The sequence below is a fragment of the Gouania willdenowi genome, chromosome 17, assembly GCF_900634775.1.
Source record: "Gouania willdenowi chromosome 17, fGouWil2.1, whole genome shotgun sequence".
In the NCBI taxonomy this organism is placed as follows: Eukaryota; Metazoa; Chordata; class Actinopteri; order Blenniiformes; family Gobiesocidae; genus Gouania; species Gouania willdenowi.
The window spans coordinates 1,305,590-1,330,152 of NC_041060.1; the positions used below are offsets into that span (position 1 = coordinate 1,305,590).

A 24,563-nucleotide genomic window follows, 5' to 3' on the forward strand; every position below is an offset into this window, starting at 1 on the left:
TTTTGATTTTGGGTGATTTTAGTTTTTTGTCATTTTTTGTGTCTTACTGCTTTCTTAGCCCTGTTTAAGTATGTGCATTATATTTGCAGTGGTTTTTAGGGTCTAATGATGGTCCTAACTCAATTTTTTTTTTTTTGAAATTTTTGAAAAAATATGCCTTGTTATAGCCTTACTTTTGATTTTGGGTGATTATAGTTTTTTGTCATTTTTTGTGTCTTACTGCTTTCTTAGCCCATTTTAAGTATGTGCATTATATTTGCAGTAGTTTTTAGGGTCTAATGATGGTCCTAACTCATTTTTTTTTTTTGAAATTTTGAAAAATATGCCTTGTTATAGCCTTACTTTTGATTTTGGGTGATTTTAGTTTTTTGTCATTTGTTGTTCCTTACTGCTTTCTTAGCCCATTTTAAGTATGTGCATTATGTTTGTCAGTAGTTTTTTAGGGTCTAATGATGGTCCTAACTCAATTTTTTTTTTTTGAAATTTTTGAAAAAATATGCCTTGTTATAGCCTTACTTTTGATTTTGGGTGATTTTATTTTTTGTCATTTTTTGTGCCTTACTGCTTTCTTAGCCCATTTTAAGTATGTGCATTATACTTGCAGTGGTTTTTAGGGTCTAATGATGGTCCTAACTCACTTTTTTTTTTTTTTGAAATTTTTGAAAAAATATGCCTTGTTATAGCCTTACTTTTGATTTTGGGTGATTTTTGTTTTTTGTCATTTTTTGTGCCTTACTGCTTTCTTAGCCCTGTTTCAGTATGTGCATTATATTTGCAGTAGTTTTTTAGGGTCTAATGATGGTCCTAACTCAATTTTTTTTTTTTTTTTAATTTTTGAAAAAAATATGCCTTGTTATAGCCTTATTTTGATTTTGGGTGATTTAGTTTTTGTCATTTTTTGTTGCCTTACTGCTTTCTTAGCACCTGTTTAAGTATGTGCATTATATTTGCAGTAGTTTTTAGGTCTAATGATGGTCCTAACTCAATTTTTTTTTTTTTTTTGAAATTTTGAAAAAATATGCCTTGTATAGCCTTACTTTTGATTTTGGGTGATTTTTGTTTTTTGTCATTTTTTGTGCCTACTGCTTTCTTAGCCCTGTTTAAGTATGTGCATTATATTTGCAGTAGTTTTTAGGGTCTAATGATGGTCCTAACTCATTTTTTTTTTTTTTTAAATTTTTGAAAAAATATGCCTTGTTATAGCCTTACTTTTGATTTTGGAGTGATTTTTGTTTTTTGTCATTTTTTGTGCCTTACTGCTTTCTTAGCCCTGTTTAAGTATGTGCATTATATTTGCAGTAGTTTTTAGGGTCTAATGATGGTCCTAACTCAATTTTTTTTTTTTTTTGAAATTTTTGAAAAATATGCCTTGTTATAGCCTACTTTTGATTTTGGGTGATTTTAGTTTTTTGTCATTTTTGTGTCCTTACTGCTTTCTTAGCCCATTTTAAGTATGTGCATTATATTTGCAGTAGTTTTTAGGGTCTAATGATGGTCCTAACTCAATTTTTTTTTTTTTTGAAATTTTTGAAAAAATATGCCTTGTTATAGCCTTACTTTTGATTTTGGGTGATTATAGTTTTTTGTCATTTTTTGTGCCTTACTGCTTTCTTAGCCCTGTTTAAGTATGTGCATTATATTTGCAGTAGTTTTTAGGGTCTAATGATGGTCCTAACTCAATTTTTTTTTTTTTTGAAATTTTGAAAAAATATGCCTTGTTATAGCCTTACTTTTGATTTTGGGTGATTTTAGTTTTTGTCATTTTTTGTGTCCTTACTGCTTTCTTAGCCCTGTTTAAGTATGTGCATTATATTTGCAGTAGTTTTTAGGGTCTAATGATGGTCCTAACTCAATTTTTTTTTTTTTTGAAATTTTTGAAAAAATATGCCTTGTTATAGCCTTACTTTTGATTTTGGGTGATTTTAGTTTTTTGTCATTTTTTGTGCCTTACTGCTTTCTTAGCCCATTTTAAGTATGTGCATTATATTTGCAGTAGTTTTTAGGGTCTAATGATGGTCCTAACTCAATTTTTTTTTTTTTTGAAATTTTTGAAAAAATATGCCTTGTTATAGCCTTACTTTTGATTTTGGGTGATTTTTATTTTTTGTCATTTTTTGTGCCTTACTGCTTTCTTAGCCCATTTTAAGTATGTGCATTATATTTGCAGTAGTTTTTAGGGTCTAATGATGGTCCTAACTCAATTTTTTTTTTTTTTTGAAATTTTTGAAAAAATATGCCTTGTTATAGCCTTACTTTTGATTTTGGGTGATTTTAGTTTTTGTCATTTTTTGTGTCTTACTGCTTTCTTAGCCCTGTTTAAGTATGTGCATTATATTTGCAGTAGTTTTTAGGGTCTAATGATGGTCCTAACTCATTTTTTTTTTTTTTTGAAATTTTTGAAAAAATATGCCTTGTTATAGCCTTACTTTTGATTTTGGGTGATTATAGTTTTTTGTCATTTTTTGTGTCTTACTGCTTTCTTAGCCCATTTTAAGTATGTGCATTATATTTGCAGTAGTTTTTAGGGTCTAATGATGGTCCTAACTCAATTTTTTTTTTTTTGAAATTTTTGAAAAAATATGCCTTGTTATAGCCTTACTTTTGATTTTGGGTGATTTTAGTTTTTTGTCATTTTTTGTGTCTTACTGCTTTCTTAGCTCTGTTTAAGTATGTGCATTATATTTGCAGTAGTTTTTAGGGTCTAATGATGGTCCTAACTCAATTTTTTTTTTTTTTTGAAATTTTTGAAAAAATATGCCTTGTTATAGCCTTACTTTTGATTTTGGGTGATTATAGTTTTTTGTCATTTTTTGTGTCTTACTGCTTTCTTAGCCCATGTTAAGTATGTGCATTATATTTGCAGTAGTTTTTAGGGTCTAATGATGGTCCTAACTCATTTTTTTTTTTTTTTGAAATTTTGAAAAAATATGCCTTGTTATAGCCTTACTTTTGATTTTGGGTGATTTTAGTTTTTTGTCATTTTTTGTGCCTTACTGCTTTCTTAGCCCTGTTTAAGTATGTGCATTATATTTGCAGTAGTTTTTAGGGTCTAATGATGGTCCTAACTCAATTTTTTTTTTTTTGAAATTTTTGAAAAAATATGCCTTGTTATAGCCTTACTTTTGATTTTGGGTGATTATAGTTTTTTGTCATTTTTTGTGTCTTACTGCTTTCTTAGCCCATTTTAAGTATGTGCATTATATTTGCAGTAGTTTTTAGGGTCTAATGATGGTCCTAACTCAATTTTTTTTTTTTTGAAATTTTTGAAAAAATATGCCTTGTTATAGCCTTACTTTTGATTTTGGGTGATTTTAGTTTTTTGTCATTTTTTGTGCCTTACTGCTTTCTTAGCCCATTTTAAGTATGTGCATTATATTTGCAGTAGTTTTTAGGGTCTAATGATGGTCCTAACTCAATTTTTTTTTTTTTTGAAATTTTTGAAAAAATATGCCTTGTTATAGCCTTACTTTTGATTTTGGGTGATTATAGTTTTTTGTCATTTTTTGTGTCTTACTGCTTTCTTAGCCCATTTTAAGTATGTGCATTATATTTGCAGTAGTTTTTAGGGTCTAATGATGGTCCTAACTCATTTTTTTTTTTTTTTTGAAATTTTTGAAAAAATATGCCTTGTTATAGCCTTACTTTTGATTTTGGGTGATTATAGTTTTTTGTCATTTTTTGTGTCTTACTGCTTTCTTAGCCCTGTTTTAGTATGTGCATTATATTTGCAGTAGTTTTTAGGGTCTAATGATGGTCCTAACTCATTTTTTTTTTTTTTGAAATTTTTGAAAAAATATGCCTTGTTATAGCCTTACTTTTGATTTTGGGTGATTATAGTTTTTTGTCATTTTTTGTGTCTTACTGCTTTCTTAGCCCTGTTTCAGTATGTGCATTATATTTGCAGTAGTTTTTAGGGTCTAATGATGGTCCTAACTCATTTTTTTTTTTTTTTGAAATTTTTGAAAAAATATGCCTTGTTATAGCCTTACTTTTGATTTTGGGTGATTATAGTTTTTTGTCATTTTTTGTGCCTTACTGCTTTCTTAGCCCTGTTTAAGTATGTGCATTATATTTGCAGTAGTTTTTAGGGTCTAATGATGGTCCTAACTCAATTTTTTTTTTTTTTGAAATTTTTGAAAAAATATGCCTTGTTATAGCCTTACTTTTGATTTTGGGTGATTATAGTTTTTTGTCATTTTTTGTGCCTTACTGCTTTCTTAGCCCTGTTTAAGTATGTGCATTATATTTGCAGTAGTTTTTAGGGTCTAATGATGGTCCTAACTCATTTTTTTTTTTTTGAAATTTTTGAAAAAATATGCCTTGTTATAGCCTTACTTTTGATTTTGGGTGATTATAGTTTTTTGTCATTTTTTGTGCCTTACTGCTTTCTTAGCCCTGTTTAAGTATGTGCATTATATTTGCAGTAGTTTTTAGGGTCTAATGATGGTCCTAACTCAATTTTTTTTTTTTTTTGAAATTTTGAAAAAATATGCCTTGTTATAGCCTTACTTTTGATTTTGGGTGATTTTTGTTTTTTGTCATTTTTTGTGTCTTACTGCTTTCTTAGCCCTGTTTAAGTATGTGCATTATATTTGCAGTAGTTTTTAGGGTCTAATGATGGTCCTAACTCAATTTTTTTTTTTTTGAAATTTTTGAAAAAATATGCCTTGTTATAGCCTTACTTTTGATTTTGGGTGATTTTAGTTTTTTGTCATTTTTTGTGCCTTACTGCTTTCTTAGCCCTGTTTAAGTATGTGCATTATATTTGCAGTAGTTTTTAGGGTCTAATGATGGTCCTAACTCAATTTTTTTTTTTTTTTTGAAATTTTTGAAAAAATATGCCTTGTTATAGCCTTACTTTTGATTTTGGGTGATTTTAGTTTTTTGTCATTTTTTGTGCCTTACTGCTTTCTTAGCCCTGTTTAAGTATGTGCATTATATTTGCAGTAGTTTTTAGGGTCTAATGATGGTCCTAACTCAATTTTTTTTTTTTTGAAATTTTTGAAAAAATATGCCTTGTTATAGCCTTACTTTTGATTTTGGGTGATTATAGTTTTTTGTCATTTTTTGTGTCTTACTGCTTTCTTAGCCCTGTTTAAGTATGTGCATTATATTTGCAGTAGTTTTTAGGGTCTAATGATGGTCCTAACTCAATTTTTTTTTTTTTGAAATTTTTGAAAAAATATGCCTTGTTATAGCCTTACTTTTGATTTTGGGTGATTTATGTTTTTGTCATTTTTTGTGCCTTACTGCTTTCTTAGCCCTGTTTAAGTATGTGCATTATATTTGCAGTAGTTTTTAGGGTCTAATGATGGTCCTAACTCAATTTTTTTTTTTTTTGAAATTTTTGAAAAAATATGCCTTGTTATAGCCTTACTTTTGATTTTGGGTGATTTTAGTTTTTTGTCATTTTTTGTGCCTTACTGCTTTCTTAGCCCTGTTTAAGTATGTGCATTATATTTGCAGTAGTTTTTAGGGTCTAATGATGGTCCTAACTCAATTTTTTTTTTTTTTTGAAATTTTTGAAAAAATATGCCTTGTTATAGCCTTACTTTTGATTTTGGGTGATTTATGTTTTTTGTCATTTTTTGTGCCTTACTGCTTTCTTAGCCCTGTTTAAGTATGTGCATTATATTTGCAGTAGTTTTTAGGGTCTAATGATGGTCCTAACTCAATTTTTTTTTTTTTTTGAAATTTTTGAAAAAATATGCCTTGTTATAGCCTTACTTTTGATTTTGGGTGATTTTAGTTTTTTGTCATTTTTTGTGCCTTACTGCTTTCTTAGCCCTGTTTAAGTATGTGCATTATATTTGCAGTAGTTTTTAGGGTCTAATGATGGTCCTAACTCAATTTTTTTTTTTTTTGAAATTTTTGAAAAAATATGCCTTGTTATAGCCTTACTTTTGATTTTGGGTGATTATAGTTTTTTGTCATTTTTTGTGTCTTACTGCTTTCTTAGCCCATTTTTAAGTATGTGCATTATATTTGCAGTAGTTTTTAGGGTCTAATGATGGTCCTAACTCAATTTTTTTTTTTTTTGAAATTTTTGAAAAAATATGCCTTGTTATAGCCTTACTTTTGATTTTGGGTGATTATAGTTTTTTGTCATTTTTTGTGCCTTACTGCTTTCTTAGCCCTGTTTAAGTATGTGCATTATATTTGCAGTAGTTTTTAGGGTCTAATGATGGTCCTAACTCAATTTTTTTTTTTTTTGAAATTTTTGAAAAAATATGCCTTGTTATAGCCTTACTTTTGATTTTGGGTGATTTTAGTTTTTTGTCATTTTTTGTGTCCTTACTGCTTTCTTAGCCCATTTTAAGTATGTGCATTATATTTGCAGTAGGTTTTTAGGGTCTAATGATGGTCCTAACTCCTTTTTTTTTTTTTTTTGAAATTTTTGAAAAAATATGCCTTGTTATAGCCTTACTTTTGATTTTGGGTGATTATAGTTTTTTGTCATTTTTTGTGCCTTACTGCTTTCTTAGCCCTGTTTAAGTATGTGCATTATATTTGCAGTAGTTTTTAGGGTCTAATGATGGTCCTAACTCAATTTTTTTTTTTTTTGAAATTTTTGAAAAAATATGCCTTGTTATAGCCTTACTTTTGATTTTGGGTGATTATAGTTTTTTGTCATTTTTTGTGTCCTTACTGCTTTCTTAGCCCATGTTTAAGTATGTGCATTATATTTGCAGTAGTTTTTAGGGTCTAATGATGGTCCTAACTCAATTTTTTTTTTTTTTGAAATTTTTGAAAAAATATGCCTTGTTATAGCCTTACTTTTGATTTTGGGTGAATATAGTTTTTTGTCATTTTTTGTGCCTTACTGCTTTCTTAGCCATGTTTAAGTATGTGCATTATATTTGCAGTAGTTTTTAGGGTCTAATGATGGTCCTAACTCAATTTTTTTTTTTTTTGAAATTTTTGAAAAATATGCCTTGTTATAGCCTTACTTTTGATTTTGGGTGAATTTTGTTTTTTGTCATTTTTTGTGCCTTACTGCTTTCTTAGCCCTGTTTAAGTATGTGCATTATATTTGCAGTAGTTTTTAGGGTCTAATGATGGTCCTAACTCAATTTTTTTTTTTTTTGAAATTTTTGAAAAAATATGCCTTGTTATAGCCTTACTTTTGATTTTGGGTGATTATAGTTTTTTGTCATTTTTTGTGCCTTACTGCTTTCTTAGCCCTGTTTAAGTATGTGCATTATATTTGCAGTAGTTTTTAGGGTCTAATGATGGTCCTAACTCAATTTTTTTTTTTTTTGAAATTTTTGAAAAAATTTGCCTTACTTTTGATTTTGGGTGATTTTAGTTTTTTGTCATTTTTTGTGCCTTACTGCTTTCTTAGCCCTGTTTAAGTATGTGCATTATATTTGCAGTAGTTTTTAGGGTCTAATGATGGTCCTAACTCAATTTTTTTTTTTTTTGAAATTTTTGAAAAAATATGCCTTGTTATAGCCTTACTTTTGATTTTGGGTGATTATAGTTTTTTGTCATTTTTTGTGTCCTTACTGCTTTCTTAGGCCATGTTTAAGTATGTGCATTATATTTGCAGTAGTTTTTAGGGTCTAATGATGGTCCTAACTCAATTTTTTTTTTTTTGAAATTTTTGAAAAAATATGCCTTGTTATAGCCTTACTTTTGATTTTGGGTGATTTTAGTTTTTTGTCATTTTTTGTGTCCTTACTGCTTTCTTAGCCCTGTTTAAGTATGTGCATTATATTTGCAGTAGTTTTTAGGGTCTAATGATGGTCCTAACTCAATTTTTTTTTTTTTTGAAATTTTTGAAAAAATATGCCTTGTTATAGCCTTACTTTTGATTTTGGGTGAATATAGTTTTTTGTCATTTTTTGTGCCTTACTGCTTTCTTAGCCCTGTTTAAGTATGTGCATTATATTTGCAGTAGTTTTTAGGGTCTAATGATGGTCCTAACTCAATTTTTTTTTTTTTTGAAATTTTTGAAAAATATGCCTTGTTATAGCCTTACTTTTGATTTTGGGTGAATATAGTTTTTTGTCATTTTTTGTGCCTTACTGCTTTCTTAGCCCTGTTTAAGTATGTGCATTATATTTGCAGTAGTTTTTAGGGTCTAATGATGGTCCTAACTCATTTTTTTTTTTTTTTGAAATTTTTGAAAAAATATGCCTTGTTATAGCCTTACTTTTGATTTTGGGTGATTATAGTTTTTTGTCATTTTTTGTGTCTTACTGCTTTCTTAGCCATGTTTAAGTATGTGCATTATATTTGCAGTAGTTTTTAGGGTCTAATGATGGTCCTAACTCAATTTTTTTTTTTTTTGAAATTTTTGAAAAATATGCCTTGTTATAGCCTTACTTTTGATTTTGGGTGAATTTTGTTTTTTGTCATTTTTTGTGCCTTACTGCTTTCTTAGCCCTGTTTAAGTATGTGCATTATATTTGCAGTAGTTTTTAGGGTCTAATGATGGTCCTAACTCAATTTTTTTTTTTTTTGAAATTTTTGAAAAAATATGCCTTGTTATAGCCTTACTTTTGATTTTGGGTGATTATAGTTTTTTGTCATTTTTTGTGCCTTACTGCTTTCTTAGCCCATTTTAAGTATGTGCATTATATTTGCAGTAGTTTTTAGGGTCTAATGATGGTCCTAACTCAATTTTTTTTTTTTTTTGAAATTTTGAAAAAATATGCCTTGTTATAGCCTTACTTTTGATTTTGGGTGATTTTAGTTTTTTGTCATTTTTTGTGCCTTACTGCTTTCTTAGCCCTGTTTCAGTATGTGCATTATATTTGCAGTAGTTTTTAGGGTCTAATGATGGTCCTAACTCAATTTTTTTTTTTTTTGAAATTTTTGAAAAAATATGCCTTGTTATAGCCTTACTTTTGATTTTGGGTGATTATAGTTTTTTGTCATTTTTTGTGTCTTACTGCTTTCTTAGCCCTGTTTTAGTATGTGCATTATATTTGCAGTAGTTTTTAGGGTCTAATGATGGTCCTAACTCAATTTTTTTTTTTTTTTGAAATTTTTGAAAAAATATGCCTTGTTATAGCCTTACTTTTGATTTTGGGTGATTATAGTTTTTTGTCATTTTTTGTGCCTTACTGCTTTCTTAGCCCTGTTTAAGTATGTGCATTATATTTGCAGTAGTTTTTAGGGTCTAATGATGGTCCTAACTCAATTTTTTTTTTTTTGAAATTTTTGAAAAAATATGCCTTGTTATAGCCTTACTTTTGATTTTGGGTGATTATAGTTTTTTGTCATTTTTTGTGTCTTACTGCTTTCTTAGCCCATTTTAAGTATGTGCATTATATTTGCAGTAGTTTTTAGGGTCTAATGATGGTCCTAACTCAATTTTTTTTTTTTTTGAAATTTTTGAAAAAATATGCCTTGTTATAGCCTTACTTTTGATTTTGGGTGATTATAGTTTTTTGTCATTTTTTGTGCCTTACTGCTTTCTTAGCCCTGTTTAAGTATGTGCATTATATTTGCAGTAGTTTTTAGGGTCTAATGATGGTCCTAACTCATTTTTTTTTTTTTTGAAATTTTTGAAAAAATATGCCTTGTTATAGCCTTACTTTTGATTTTGGGTGATTATAGTTTTTTGTCATTTTTTGTGTCTTACTGCTTTCTTAGCCCATTTTAAGTATGTGCATTATATTTGCAGTAGTTTTTAGGGTCTAATGATGGTCCTAACTCAATTTTTTTTTTTTTTTGAAATTTTTGAAAAAATATGCCTTGTTATAGCCTTACTTTTGATTTTGGGTGATTTATAGTTTTTTGTCATTTTTTGTGCCTTACTGCTTTCTTAGCCCATGTTTAAGTATGTGCATTATATTTGCAGTAGTTTTTAGGGTCTAATGATGGTCCTAACTCAATTTTTTTTTTTTTTTGAAATTTTGAAAAAATATGCCTTGTTATAGCCTTACTTTTGATTTTGGGTGATTATAGTTTTTTGTCATTTTTTGTGTCTTACTGCTTTCTTAGCCCATTTTAAGTATGTGCATTATATTTGCAGTAGTTTTTAGGGTCTAATGATGGTCCTAACTCAATTTTTTTTTTTTTGAAATTTTTGAAAAATATGCCTTGTTATAGCCTTACTTTTGATTTTGGGTGAATATAGTTTTTTGTCATTTTTTGTGCCTTACTGCTTTCTTAGCCCTGTTTAAGTATGTGCATTATATTTGCAGTAGTTTTTAGGGTCTAATGATGGTCCTAACTCAATTTTTTTTTTTTTTTGAAATTTTTGAAAAAATATGCCTTGTTATAGCCTTACTTTTGATTTTGGGTGATTATAGTTTTTTGTCATTTTTTGTGTCTTACTGCTTTCTTAGCCATTTTAAGTATGTGCATTATATTTGCAGTAGTTTTTAGGGTCTAATGATGGTCCTAACTCAATTTTTTTTTTTTTGAAATTTTTGAAAAATATGCCTTGTTATAGCCTTACTTTTGATTTTGGGTGAATATAGTTTTTTGTCATTTTTTGTGCCTTACTGCTTTCTTAGCCATGTTTAAGTATGTGCATTATATTTGCAGTAGTTTTTAGGGTCTAATGATGGTCCTAACTCAATTTTTTTTTTTTTTTTGAAATTTTTGAAAAAATATGCCTTGTTATAGCCTTACTTTTGATTTTGGGTGATTTTTGTTTTTTGTCATTTTTTGTGTCCTAATGCTTTCTTAGCCCTGTTTAAGTATGTGCATTATATTTGCAGTAGTTTTTAGGGTCTAATGATGGTCCTAACTCAATTTTTTTTTTTTTGAAATTTTTGAAAAAATATGCCTTGTTATAGCCTTACTTTTGATTTTGGGTGATTATAGTTTTTTGTCATTTTTTGTGTCTTACTGCTTTCTTAGCCCTGTTTAAGTATGTGCATTATATTTGCAGTAGTTTTTAGGGTCTAATGATGGTCCTAACTCAATTTTTTTTTTTTTGAAATTTTTGAAAAATATGCCTTGTTATAGCCTTACTTTTGATTTTGGGTGAATATAGTTTTTTGTCATTTTTTGTGCTTACTGCTTTCTTAGCCCTGTTTAAGTATGTGCATTATATTTGCAGTAGTTTTTAGGGTCTAATGATGGTCCTAACTCAATTTTTTTTTTTTTTGAAATTTTTGAAAAAATATGCCTTGTTATAGCCTTACTTTTGATTTTGGGTGATTATAGTTTTTTGTCATTTTTTGTGTCTTACTGCTTTCTTAGCCAATTTTAAGTATGTGCATTATATTTGCAGTAGTTTTTAGGGTCTAATGATGGTCCTAACTCAATTTTTTTTTTTTTTGAAATTTTTGAAAAAATATGCCTTGTTATAGCCTTACTTTTGATTTTGGGTGTTTATAGTTTTTTGTCATTTTTTGTGCCTTACTGCTTTCTTAGCCCTGTTTAAGTATGTGCATTATATTTGCAGTAGTTTTTAGGGTCTAATGATGGTCCTAACTCAATTTTTTTTTTTTTGAAATTTTTGAAAAAATATGCCTTGTTATAGCCTTACTTTTGATTTTGGGTGATTATAGTTTTTTGTCATTTTTTGTGCCTTACTGCTTTCTTAGCCCATTTTAAGTATGTGCATTATATTTGCAGTAGTTTTTAGGGTCTAATGATGGTCCTAACTCAATTTTTTTTTTTTTTGAAATTTTTGAAAAAATATGCCTTGTTATAGCCTTACTTTTGATTTTGGGTGATTTTTGTTTTTTGTCATTTTTTGTGCCTTACTGCTTTCTTAGCCCTGTTTAAGTATGTGCATTATATTTGCAGTAGTTTTTAAGGTCTAATGATGGTCCTAACTCAATTTTTTTTTTTTTTGAAATTTTTGAAAAAATATGCCTTGTTATAGCCTTACTTTTGATTTTGGGTGATTATAGTTTTTTGTCATTTTTTGTGTCTTACTGCTTTCTTAGCCCATTTTAAGTATGTGCATTATATTTGCAGTAGTTTTTAGGGTCTAATGATGGTCCTAACTCAATTTTTTTTTTTTTTTGAAATTTTTGAAAAAATATGCCTTGTTATAGCCTTACTTTTGATTTTGGGTGATTTTTGTTTTTTGTCATTTTTTGTGCCTTACTGCTTTCTTAGCCCATTTTAAGTATGTGCATTATATTTGCAGTAGTTTTTAGGGTCTAATGATGGTCCTAACTCAATTTTTTTTTTTTTTGAAATTTTTGAAAAAATATGCCTTGTTATAGCCTTACTTTTGATTTTGGGTGATTATAGTTTTTTGTCATTTTTTGTGTCTTACTGCTTTCTTAGCCCATTTTAAGTATGTGCATTATATTTGCAGTAGTTTTTAGGGTCTAATGATGGTCCTAACTCAATTTTTTTTTTTTTTGAAATTTTTGAAAAAATATGCCTTGTTATAGCCTTACTTTTGATTTTGGCTGATTATTGTTTTTTGTCATTTTTTGTGCCTTACTGCTTTCTTAGCCCATTTTAAGTATGTGCATTATATTTGCAGTAGTTTTTAGGGTCTAATGATGGTCCTAACTCAATCTTATTTTTTTTTGAAATTTTTGAAAAAATATGCCTTGTTATAGCCTTACTTTTGATTTTGGGTGATTATAGTTTTTTGTCATTTTTTGTGTCTTACTGCTTTCTTAGCCCATTTTAAGTATGTGCATTATATTTGCAGTAGTTTTTAGGGTCTAATGATGGTCCTAACTCAATTTTTTTTTTTTTTTTGAAATTTTTGAAAAAATATGCCTTGTTATAGCCTTACTTTTGATTTTGGGTGATTTTTGTTTTTTGTCATTTTTTGTGCCTTACTGCTTTCTTAGCCCTGTTTAAGTATGTGCATTATATTTGCAGTAGTTTTTAGGGTCTAATGATGGTCCTAACTCAATTTTTTTTTTTTTTGAAATTTTTGAAAAAATATGCCTTGTTATAGCCTTACTTTTGATTTTGGGTGATTATAGTTTTTTGTCATTTTTTGTGTCTTACTGCTTTCTTAGCCAATGTTAAGTATGTGCATTATATTTGCAGTAGTTTTTAGGGTCTAATGATGGTCCTAACTCAATTTCTTTTTTTTTTTGAAATTTTGAAAAAATATGCCTTGTTATAGCCTTACTTTTGATTTTGGGTGATTATAGTTTTTTGTCATTTTTTGTGTCTTACTGCTTTCTTAGCCCATTTTAAGTATGTGCATTATATTTGCAGTAGTTTTTAGGGTCTAATGATGGTCCTAACTCAATTTTTTTTTTTTTTTGAAATTTTTGAAAAAATATGCCTTGTTATAGCCTTACTTTTGATTTTGGGTGATTTTTGTTTTTTGTCATTTTTTGTGTCTTACTGCTTTCTTAGCCCATTTTAAGTATGTGCATTATACTTGCAGTAGTTTTTAGGGTCTAATGATGGTCCTAACTCAATTTTTTTTTTTTTTGAAATTTTTGAAAAAATATGCCTTGTTATAGCCTTACTTTTGATTTTGGGTGATTATAGTTTTTTGTCATTTTTTGTGTCTTACTGCTTCTTAGCCCATTTTAAGTATGTGCATTATATTTGCAGTAGTTTTTAGGGTCTAATGATGGTCCTAACTCAATTTTTTTTTTTTTGAAATTTTTGAAAAATAATGCCTTGTTATAGCCTTACTTTTGATTTTGGGTGTTTATAGTTTTTTGTTATTTTTTGTGCCTTACTGCTTTCTTAGCCCTGTTTAAGTATTTGCATTATGTTTGCAGTAGTTTTTAGGGTCTAAAGATGGTCCTAACTCAATTTTTTTTTTTTTGAAATTTTTGAAAAAATATGCCTTGTTATAGCCTTACTTTTGATTTTGGGTGATTATAGTTTTTTGTCATTTTTTGTGTCTTACTGCTTTCTTAGCCAATTTTAAGTATGTGCATTATATTTGCAGTAGTTTTTAGGGTCTAATGATGGTCCTAACTCAATTTCTTTTTTTTTTTTGAAATTTTGAAAAAATATGCCTTGTTATAGCCTTACTTTTGATTTTGGGTGATTTTTGTTTTTTGTCATTTTTTTTGTCTTACTGCTTTCTTAGCCCATTTTAAGTATGTACATTATACTTGCAGTGGTTTTTAGGGTCTAATGATGGTCCTAACTCAATTTTTTTTTTTTTTGAAATTTTTGAAAAAATATGCCTCGTTATTGCCTTACTTTTGATTTTGGGTGATTTTTGTTTTTTGTCATTTTTTGTGTCTTACTGCTTTCTTAGCCCATTTTAAGTATGTACATTATACTTGCAGTGGTTTTTAGGGTCTAATGATGGTCCTAACTCAATTTTTTTTTTTTGAAATTTTTGAAAAAATATGCCTTGTTAAAGCCTTACTTTTGATTTTGGGTGATTATTGTTTTTTGTCATTTTTTGTGTCTTACTGCTTCTTAGCCCATTTTAAGTATGTGCATTATATTTGCAGTAGTTTTTAGGGTCTAATGATGGTCCTAACTCAATTTTTTTTTTTTTGAAATTTTTGAAAAATAATGCCTTACTTAGTAAATAATGCCTTACTTTTGATTTTGGGTGTTTATAGTTTTTTGTTATTTTTTGTGCCTTACTGCTTTCTTAGCCCTGTTTAAGTATTTGCATTATGTTTGCAGTAGTTTTTAGGGTCTAAAGATGGTCCTAACTCATCTTTTTTTTTTTTTTGAAATTTTGTAAAAATAATGCCTTGTTATAGCCTTACTTTTGATTTTGGGTGATTATAGTTTTTTGTCATTTTTTGTGCCTTACTGCTTTCTTAGCCCATTTTAAGTATGTGCATTATATTTGCAGTAGTTTTTAGGGTCTAATGATGGTCCTAACTCAATTTCTTTTTTTAATTTTTTAAAAAATATGCCATGTTATAGCCTTACTTTTGATTTTGGCTGATTATAGTTTTTCATCATTTTTTGTGTCTTACTGCTTTCTTAGCCCATTTTAAGTATGTGCATTATATTTGCAGTAGTTTTTAGGGTCTAATGATGGTCCTAACTCAATCTTTTATTTTTTTTTGAAATTTTTGAAAAAATATGCCTTACCTTCACTTTTGGGTGATTTTTGATTTTCATAATTTTTGGTACCTTACTGTTTTCTTAGCTCTGTTTAATTATGTGCATTATATTTGCAGTAGTTTTTAGGGTCTAATAATGGCGTTAACTCAATTATTTTTTTATTTTTTTTGAAATTTAAAAAAAATTGCTTTACTATAGCCTTATCTTCGATTTTGGGTGATTTTTGATTTTCATCTTTTTTTGTACCTTACTGTTTTCTTAGCCTTGTTTAAGTATGTGCATTATATTTGCAGTAGTTTTTAGGGTTTAATGATGGCCTTAACTCAATTTTTTTTAATTTTTGACAAATAATCTTAGCTTCGATTTTTGGTGGTTTTTAATTTTTTTCCATTTTTGTGCCTCAATGCTGATCAACACTCCTTTATACCAAATGCATTTGTTTTCACCAGAAAAAAACATACTGTACATGAACCAGAAATTTCAGGTGATTTTTGTGTAACATCCTCATATGCTTTTTTTTTTTTTGTTTTCAGATATTTCGATCCAGCAGCCGGGAAAATCAGTAAAACATCCACTGGTCCAGATGGACAGAAGCTACCTCGAACCTTTTGCCAACTTGTTCTCGATCCCATTTTTAAGGTGAATGTGCAAAACATTTATTGCTAACAGAATGTCTGACTCATAATGGATGAACCTTCACATTATTTTTTACTTGAAGGTGTTTGACGCCATCATGAACTTTAAAAAGGATGAGACAGCCAAACTGATAGAGAAGTTGGATGTAAGGTTGGATGCAGAGGACAGGGAGAAGGAGGGGAAGCCTCTGCTGAAGGCTGTGATGCGTCGCTGGCTTCCTGCTGGAGACGCTCTGCTCCAGATGATCACCATCCACCTGCCTTCACCTGTGACGGCGCAGAAATACCGCTGTGAGCTTCTGTACGAAGGGCCCGGCGACGACGAGGCTGCCATGGGTCAGTAACTATAAACACATCAAACAAATACGTTGAGGTTTCATTTGTTATTCAGATACATTTTTTCAGGAAATTTACTTTAAAATGTTCTTTGAAATTTACATTCATCTCCTCAGAGGCATCTACTGATTGCTTTGATGTATCTTTATGTGTTCTTTTCTGAGGAATCTCATGTTTTCATTTGAAAATAAATCCCAAGGATACGTCAAAGAAATCAGCAGATGCTTCTGAGGAAGACTGACAGTCGGCAGTCGAAACATGTTATATAGATAGAAGAAATATTCAGAGTAAATTTTCTGAACAAAGTTGTCTGAACCCACAGAAAGAACTCATAAGGACACATCAACGCAATCAGTAGATGCTTCTGTGGAAGACTGACAGTTGGCAGTTTAAATATGTCAGGAGATTAAGATAAATTTCAAAGTAAAATTCCTGAAAACAGTTGTCTGAATGCCCAGAAAGAACTCATAAGGACACATTAAAACAATCAGTCGATGCTTTGATGCTTTCCTTTGAAATTAACTTGTAAGAATTCATCAAAGCAATCAGTAGATGCCTCTGAGGAAGAATGGCAGTTGACAGTTTTTCCTAAAAAAAAAAGTTGTCTCAATAAATGAAACCCCAACATATTTCAAAAAAGAAGACAAAATGAACTTTCTGGAAACATAAAACAAAAATCAAACAGAAAAGAAGATATTTCTCATTCAAGCTGTGTATGAAACTCTTCCCTCAGGGATTAAAAACTGTGACCCCAAGGCTCCGCTCATTATGTATATTTCTAAAATGGTCCCGACCACGGACAAGGGTCGATTTTACGCCTTTGGTCGGGTATTCTCTGGTGTCGTGTCCACTGGCCTGAAGGTTCGCATCATGGGGCCAAACTTCTCCCCTGGAAAGAAGGACGATCTCTACATCAAACCAATCCAGAGGTGAGCGTCTAAACCTAAATGTATCTGCTAGCCTTCATCCACTTACCTTGTTATTTGTGGCCCTCTGTGCAGAACTATCCTGATGATGGGTCGGTACGTGGAGCCCATTGAAGACGTGCCATGTGGCAATATCGTGGGGCTTGTGGGCGTCGACCAGTTCCTGGTGAAGACTGGGACAATAACCACCTTTGAGCATGTAGTGTAACATCACTTTTTCACATTTGCATTGACTAAACCCTAAAGATACGCTTTCTGAATCCAAGATACTCACCACAGATTGCAGAGTGCACAGGTGCAAGTTTTTATAGGAGGGGCGGGGCCAACAACATTGGTTCGTTATGTAAGAAGCCACCAAAAGGCCAATAGCAATATTTGATTGTAGTAACCCATAGAGGGCAGTCAGTCATGTTTCCAACTAATTACATCAAATAGTTTGACTAAAATATCAAGAGTTGAACAAGAATCAGTCAACAACACTACTTCATACCAAATACATTTGTTTTCAGCAGAAAAAATCTGGTCCTCAACTTGTTTAGCAAAACAGAAGTTTCATGTAAGTGGCAAAATGTGAGTGGGATTTTGCTTTTTTGCAACAAATTTGAGACAATTTGTTGCAAAGTCAAGGAATTTTCAACAAATGTTTAACATTCAGAATTTTGTTTGAATTTGTGCTTTTTCCTTCACAAAAACATGGATTTTTCTGGTGCGGATCAAACTACGTCATATGTGGCTCTTTGACTAAAATGAGTTTGACTCCCCTGGTCAACAGTATTAAGAAACAAGAGATTATTACAACTGGAAGGGAGCCAAGGCGGTTGCCAGGCAACACAAACATTTTTGAACTGAAAGTTGACGGCTTTTAGAAGGCCTGACAATCAGCGGAGGGTCAATGTCTATAAAAAGTTATAGTTACTGTATATCAGCACTCATGGAATATCTCTTGTCCAATCAAGTTATTTGGTCGGAACTAACTGCTGAATAAAGTTGGCTTAGCCCTGGCTTAGTTTACCTCAGGTTTTGCTGTCTGTACTATTTCTTTATCTTATCAAAAAGAGACTAGAGTGTCAAATCTCCATGGTTGTCTGCAGGCCCACAACATGCGGGTGATGAAGTTCAGTGTGAGTCCTGTGGTCAGAGTCGCTGTGGAGGCCAAGAACCCCGCAGACCTGCCCAAGCTGGTGGAGGGTCTGAAGCGTCTGGCCAAGTCCGACCCCATGGTGCAATGCATCATCGAAGAGTCCGGAGAGCACATCATCGCTGGAGCGGGAGAACTGCACCTGGAGATCTGCCTGAAGGACCTGGAGGAGGACCACGCCTGCATCCCTCTGAAAGTGAGACTTTCAACATCAAAAACACTGATATTCATTAGGAATTCATGCAAATCCAATTTACTGGGTTTTTTTCTAGAATATAAGTCACACTGGAGTACAAGTCGCATCAGTTCAAAAATGCATTTATGAAGTGGAAAAAACCCAAATCATATGTGAGTCGCACTGGATTATAAATCACATTAATCCAAAAATGCGTTATGAAGAGTGGAAAAAACAACAACCCAAAAATATAAAAGTCACACTGGATTATAAATCACATTTATTTAGAAGTTTATTTCACAAAATCCAGTACATTTAATCTGGAAAAGGTCCATATTCTATCTGCAAAATATGATTTTCTTTTTGAGGCCATTCAGTCTTTCTTGGTCGTCTTTAAGCTAACGTTTCAATAATTTGTTTCTGTAGTAGCTTAGACCGCCCTCTATTGGCTGTAGATGGTAATGTTTACTCCTTGGCCAATGTCAGTCAGGAATTAGCATTTTAAAACATGTTTTTTCATTATATATATATATATATATATGTCGCACTGGACTATAAATTACATTTATTTTTAAATTTATCCACAAAATCCAAGACCAATAATAGACATTGTAATGTATCTGCAAAATAATCGTTTCAGTAATTTGTTTCTGTGGTCGACGGTGTTTGTGCGTAGATTACGTCACTTCCTTCACTCGCAATCTTTACGACAGCACTCCTGAATTTAACCTGACCATACATCGTAGGGCAATTCAATCGATTTATCAAATTTGTAGATAAAGATATTTTGCAAATTCGAGTTTTAAAAAAAAAAAAATAATCTTTTAATTTTTTTTTTTTTCCACCACAGATTTATTTGACTTGTGACAATAAATCTGATGTCTGCTGTCATTTTTAAGTACATTGTAAAAAAAATCAAAACTCGAATTTTTCTTTGAAAAATCTCAGTTTTTTTTTCAGCCAAAATTGCCCAGCACTAGTACGTCATTTGTTAAATATTTCAATAGCACACATGTAAATATGTGGTGTTTTTAATTGTTGATTAAGAAAGACAAATAAGGACCACCACAAGACAAAATATACAAAAACAGATCAAAACAATCAAAAACCAAACCGAAAAAAAAATAAAAACCAAAATAAAGTGTGACTTATAGTCCAGAAAATACAAAACTTTTAAGTCAAAGGCTGTGTTTTTTATGCAAAATGCATATCGTGACAATTAAATGTTATTTAGGTTAACGTTTTAGCGATGAGGATCATAATAAGTGATCTTCATATGTTTCCATTGTCTCTTACCTGCAGAAATCCGATCCAGTGGTGTCGTACAGAGAGACAGTGACAGAAGAATCAGACCAGATGTGTCTCTCCAAGTCCCCCAACAAGCACAATCGTCTCTTCATGAAGTCCCGCCCCTTCCCCGACGGATTGGCCGAAGACATCGAGAAGGGGGAGGTCAGCGCTCGTCAGGAACTCAAGGCTCGGGCGCGTTACCTGGCAGATAAATACGAGTGGGAGGTGACGGAGGCCAGGAAGATCTGGTGCTTCGGTCCAGACGGGAGCGGACCCAACCTGCTGTTAGACGTAACAAAAGGTGTTCAGTACCTCAACGAGATCAAGGACAGTGTGGTGGCTGGTTTCCAGTGGGCCACCAAGGAGGTGGGGCCAAAACGGTGCCATATTTGAAGTTATTAAGCCATGTGATCATATTTATTAGTGTCAAACTCTTTGTTATCGTCACACAGGGGGCGCTGTGCGAGGAGAACTTGCGCGCCGTTCGCTTCGACATCCACGACGTGACGCTGCACGCTGACGCCATCCATCGCGGTGGAGGTCAGATCATCCCCACAGCTCGCAGGGTGCTGTACGCCTGCCAGCTGACCGCCCAGCCCCGCCTCATGGAGCCCGTCTACCTGGTGGAGATCCAGGTGAAGTTCACAGCAGAGACGTCACAGAACAAAGAAACAAACAGTTCATTAACATCACATGGGGGGGGGGGGGGGTCCTTCTATCCTCAGGGTTTGTGTGTCTTCAACAGTCTGTGATTACTCAGTAACTTTAGCCACCAGAGCGTGTCAGCGCACTGTTTAAGGGGGATAGCAAGTTCATTTTTTCTTCTTTTAGGAAATAATCCATAAGGTCTGAATAAATGAAACCTTACATATTATTAACATCACATGTTCTGTTTGTTTGCTCAGTGCCCAGAGCAGGTGGTGGGAGGGATCTACGGCGTGCTCAACAGGAAACGAGGACACGTAATAGAGGAGTCCCAAGTGATCGGGACCCCCATGTTTGTGGTGAAAGCCCACCTGCCTGTCAACGAGTCATTTGGTGAGATTTCTTATTTAAAATTGCTTAAAGAGTAACTAAACCCCCAAAATGTGGAGTATTTTGTGTAAGAATGACTGCCCTCTATGGGTTGAAACCCAGCTATTACAGTTGAATTTTGATATTGACTGAGAACAAGATTCTCTGACATCATTGAACCATCGTGCATCACTTTTGGCCCCGCCCCTCCTATAACAACCAGCACCTCTGGACTCAACAATCTGTGCTGAGTAGGTTGGATTGAGATAATTGTGAATAAAGAGGAATAGTGAGTAGCTAGTTAGCATAGCATAGATTGTTCATTGGATATTTTATGGTATAGACTGGGCGTGTCTTAACTGCTCCAAAAGCCCCGCCCATAATCAAGATATTTTTAGAATTTCCTCCCTGGAGGCAGGTTAGCAAAACCAGGGGGTTTAGTTACTCTTTAAGCACATAACTCACATTTTTAAAACTGCATTTTATCTAATATTTGTTTCTAATAAATCCTCTGATTGGAATTTACTCTCGAAAGTTTGTTTTTGAAATCATCTCCAATAATAAGCAGGTTTGTTGTCAAACGGTCATGTGACTTAAGCTTTGGAACTAGGGATGTAACGATTAATCGTAAGGCAGTTAAAAATCGATTCATAGGTATCACGGTTGATATCGATTTTTTGAAAATTGAATCGCAGTACTTTTTTTAACCAGCAGATCCACAAGTGTAGGCGGCGGGCGGAGTCTGCTAATACTTTCTTTCCGGCCGTCTTCTACTCTTAAATATGTTAATAAATGATTCATTGCCCCTTTAGCACCGAAAGAATATCTGTAATATTACTTGAATATCTGTAAAAGTCTTTTTTCTATTAGCTCTGTCTGCTAGCATAGCTTCTCTTCTTCACTGCAAGATATCTGCATGCCAACCGACCACTGTGTTACCAGCGCCCTCTGCTGGTTCAAACAAATATGACGTAAATCAGTGTAATCACGTTTTTTTTTTTCCAATTGTTAAGGCACAAAATACATTTTCAGTTGCACTTTTAAAAGAAAAAGAACTATTATGCCATTTTGCATTGTTTATTATAGAACCAGAATTTAAATTAATAGGCTTCATTTTCATTTCTATTATTCCTTTATTTATTTCATTCAAGATTTATTTTTAGTTAAATTACATTATTTTGAATAGTTTATCAAGGGATTCTTTTGACAATGAAATATAAAAGGAAAATAATACAGTATTTTCTAGTTTTTTTCCCAAAAAAAAAAATTTGTCTACAGTCCCATTTTGTAAAATAAATCGTGAGAGAATCGCATCGTGAACCCAGTATCGTGAATCGAATCGTATCGGGAGTTGAGTGAATCGTTACATCCCTATTTGGAACGATTTCACACATTGCATCGTGGGAATTGGAGTCCTGTAGAAAAATGCAAAGACAGCACAGAAGCAAAAAAGTTTCTTTAACGCTGCAGTATGTACATTTTTTTATAGCTTAATTTGGTCATAAATCCATACTAACCTTTGATTATATTGTAATTAAAAGTGTTCTGAGAGGACAGTTGAACTCTGCTCCTTCTCTTGGCTCTGTATTTAAGCTTTAGAAAGCCAGGAGGGTGACGCTATTTTTCAGCCAATCAAAGATATTTTTACAGAGTGAGGACAGTAACTACAGAAGGATGCATGCATTCATGTCAGTGTCTCAAAAACATCAGAAAACTCACCAAGAACACTAGATCAAGTCCCTACATTTGTCACTAGTCTATATTGTGAATAAAAGTCACTAGGAGCTCCACAGTTGTGCACGTTCATGAGGATACTGGTGATTTTGAAACAGGGAGGGGAGGGGGGAGTGTGGTTGATTCCATACAAGTCTTAAAATTCTACATACTGCAGCTTTAAGAAGTGTTTTCACTTCTTTATGTTTCCAATTGTCAGTGAGAAATGCAGTCAGATTATGGACACTGATTTTAGGAGCTAAGGTTAAGTATTGGTAGAATGTTAGCTTGTTAGTTCATACTGTATGTATGAGGAGCTTACCTGTGCATGGATTAAACAACTCAAAGTTAGTATTATTAACGTACGTGTGCGCCAAGCTTTATTATTTGTAGATGTCCAAAATAGTGGGTTTGTTTCATTTAGCGAATAAAACATATGTAAAAAAAAAAAGAAAATAAAATAAATTAATAAGTATTTTATTTATTAATTTTTGTTAATCGTTTTTTCTCGATTATGTTATTTTTTCAATCGTTGGGTGTAATAATCAAAATCAGTTTTGATTAATTGAGCAGCCCTAATACACACACAGCATCATAAAAAGAAGTCAACGTGAGGTTGGAGGAGATCCCTAATGTTGTTTTAAACTGTACTTTTATTTCATCCAAATTTCTTGTGAAGAAATCATGGTGAGAAGGAAGTAAAAAAAATAAAATGTAACTGAACATTCTGCAACATTCCCAATCCCACAATGCAATGCTCAAAACTTTCCCAAAGTACTATTCACATGACCATTTGTCAACAATTGTGACGGAGTGAAAAACAATCTTTTGACATTTGTTTTTTGAAAGAAATATCTTGAAATATCTGACCTGATTTGAATGTTGTGATTTCTGACGTGCACGGTCCGCTTCCCTCAGGGTTCACGGCCGACCTCCGCAGCAACACTGGAGGCCAGGCCTTTCCTCAGTGTGTGTTCGACCACTGGCAGATCCTCCAGGGAGACCCCAGAGACCCCACCAGCAAACCCTTCCAGGTGGTGGATGAAATCAGGAAACGTAAAGGTCTAAAAGAAGGAATACCTGCTCTGGACAACTACCTGGACAAATTATAAACGCTGACGCTGAATTTTAAGAAGCCAATTCAATCCCTGAACCCAAACCCAGTGGGCTCTTATTATTATATGCACAGGCTTTCACAACAGAAACTAAAGCTTTAGCTTTATAGGCTAGTGGAACACGGCTTTCTTTTTTATTTTAAGTCACAGCTAAAGTTACACTAAGTGCCTGGAGAATGGTTTGGGTTTCATCTCATTTTCTCATTCATGAAGCAGAAAAGCCTGTACGCTGCAATAATACATATAAAGGTGGATCGGGCCAAGAAATAAAGATGGAAGTCCAAATAAAGTGTTTCAACTGACTGGAATGGATCAACTGAGTGGATGTAAAATAAATAAAACTAAAACTAAATATGAGTCTTTTTTTTATTGTTATTGAAGTCATTTTGTATGGAATCCCATTTCCACCATTTAAAAAAAATAAATAGTATCTCAATTATATTTTATTATTTTACTTTTCCTACAAATGGGCTTCCATCATTTTGTGTGTTTTTGTTTTTATTCAGTATATTTTCTTATTTCTAAGTTTTTATTTGATTTTGTGTAATTTTTTTCCATCATTTTGTAGACTTTTTAAATTTTGTATGCATTTGTCATTTTGTGTTTTTGTATATTTTTCTTATTTTGTATGTATGTATGTTGTTGTTCTATGTCTTTGGAGTCTTGTCGTCATTTTGTGTTTTTTAGTCATTTTGACAATTTTTTTCTCACATTTCGTATGTAATTGTCATTTTGTCTATTTTGGGGTCAACTTGTGCATTTATTTCAGGGGCCGCACAAAAGTAGTCAAGAGGGCCACCAGTTAGAGGTGATAATATATATATATATATATATTATCATTCTGGAGCACAAAAGTCAGTGTTTACATGTGTCTTGGTGTTTAGTTCCTGGGTAGGGTTTATAAAATGAACTAAAAAATCTACCTTGATTAATGTCGGTTTCTTCCAATAAAGAAGTTGAGCTAACGTGACATTTAATATCTACTCTCTAAACATGTATTTGCAGTGATTTTGCAGTAATAATTACATTTGTAATAATAATAGTGATAAACAGGTATAAAAATGGATATTTGATCCATTTTCCAGATGAAAAACATTTTAAATTTATAATTTTAACTAGGATATAGTTTGTTAGCTCATGAAGAGAGTTACTGATTATTACGAAATCATAAATCACTGGAAGACTGTAAAACAAATGCAATTGAGTGACATACAGAGAATATTTTACCTTACACCAAACTGCATAACTTAAATAAAACCGGAAAGTTTTCATTAAATAATAATACACTACTTAAATAAAAGAAATCCTTGTACTTAA

The 24,563-nt window shown here is 31.9% G+C and overlaps 1 protein-coding gene across 1 annotated transcript in view; it reads left to right on the top strand.

Annotated features, from left to right (window-relative positions):
- The window catches only part of LOC114479407 (elongation factor 2), a 32,994-nt gene extending 9,396 nt beyond the window's left edge, over positions 1 to 23,598 (top strand). The window contains exons 6-14 of the mRNA XM_028473072.1: positions 15,438 to 15,543; positions 15,623 to 15,875; positions 16,609 to 16,804; positions 16,877 to 17,000; positions 17,893 to 18,135; positions 19,417 to 19,770; positions 19,857 to 20,039; positions 20,310 to 20,442; positions 23,050 to 23,598. Of these exons, the coding sequence (XP_028328873.1) occupies positions 15,438 to 15,543; positions 15,623 to 15,875; positions 16,609 to 16,804; positions 16,877 to 17,000; positions 17,893 to 18,135; positions 19,417 to 19,770; positions 19,857 to 20,039; positions 20,310 to 20,442; positions 23,050 to 23,243 (1,786 nt within the window). The 3' untranslated portion in view covers positions 23,244 to 23,598. The remainder of the gene's footprint in view (positions 1 to 15,437; positions 15,544 to 15,622; positions 15,876 to 16,608; positions 16,805 to 16,876; positions 17,001 to 17,892; positions 18,136 to 19,416; positions 19,771 to 19,856; positions 20,040 to 20,309; positions 20,443 to 23,049) is intronic.
- Positions 23,599 to 24,563: the final 965 nt, after the last annotated feature.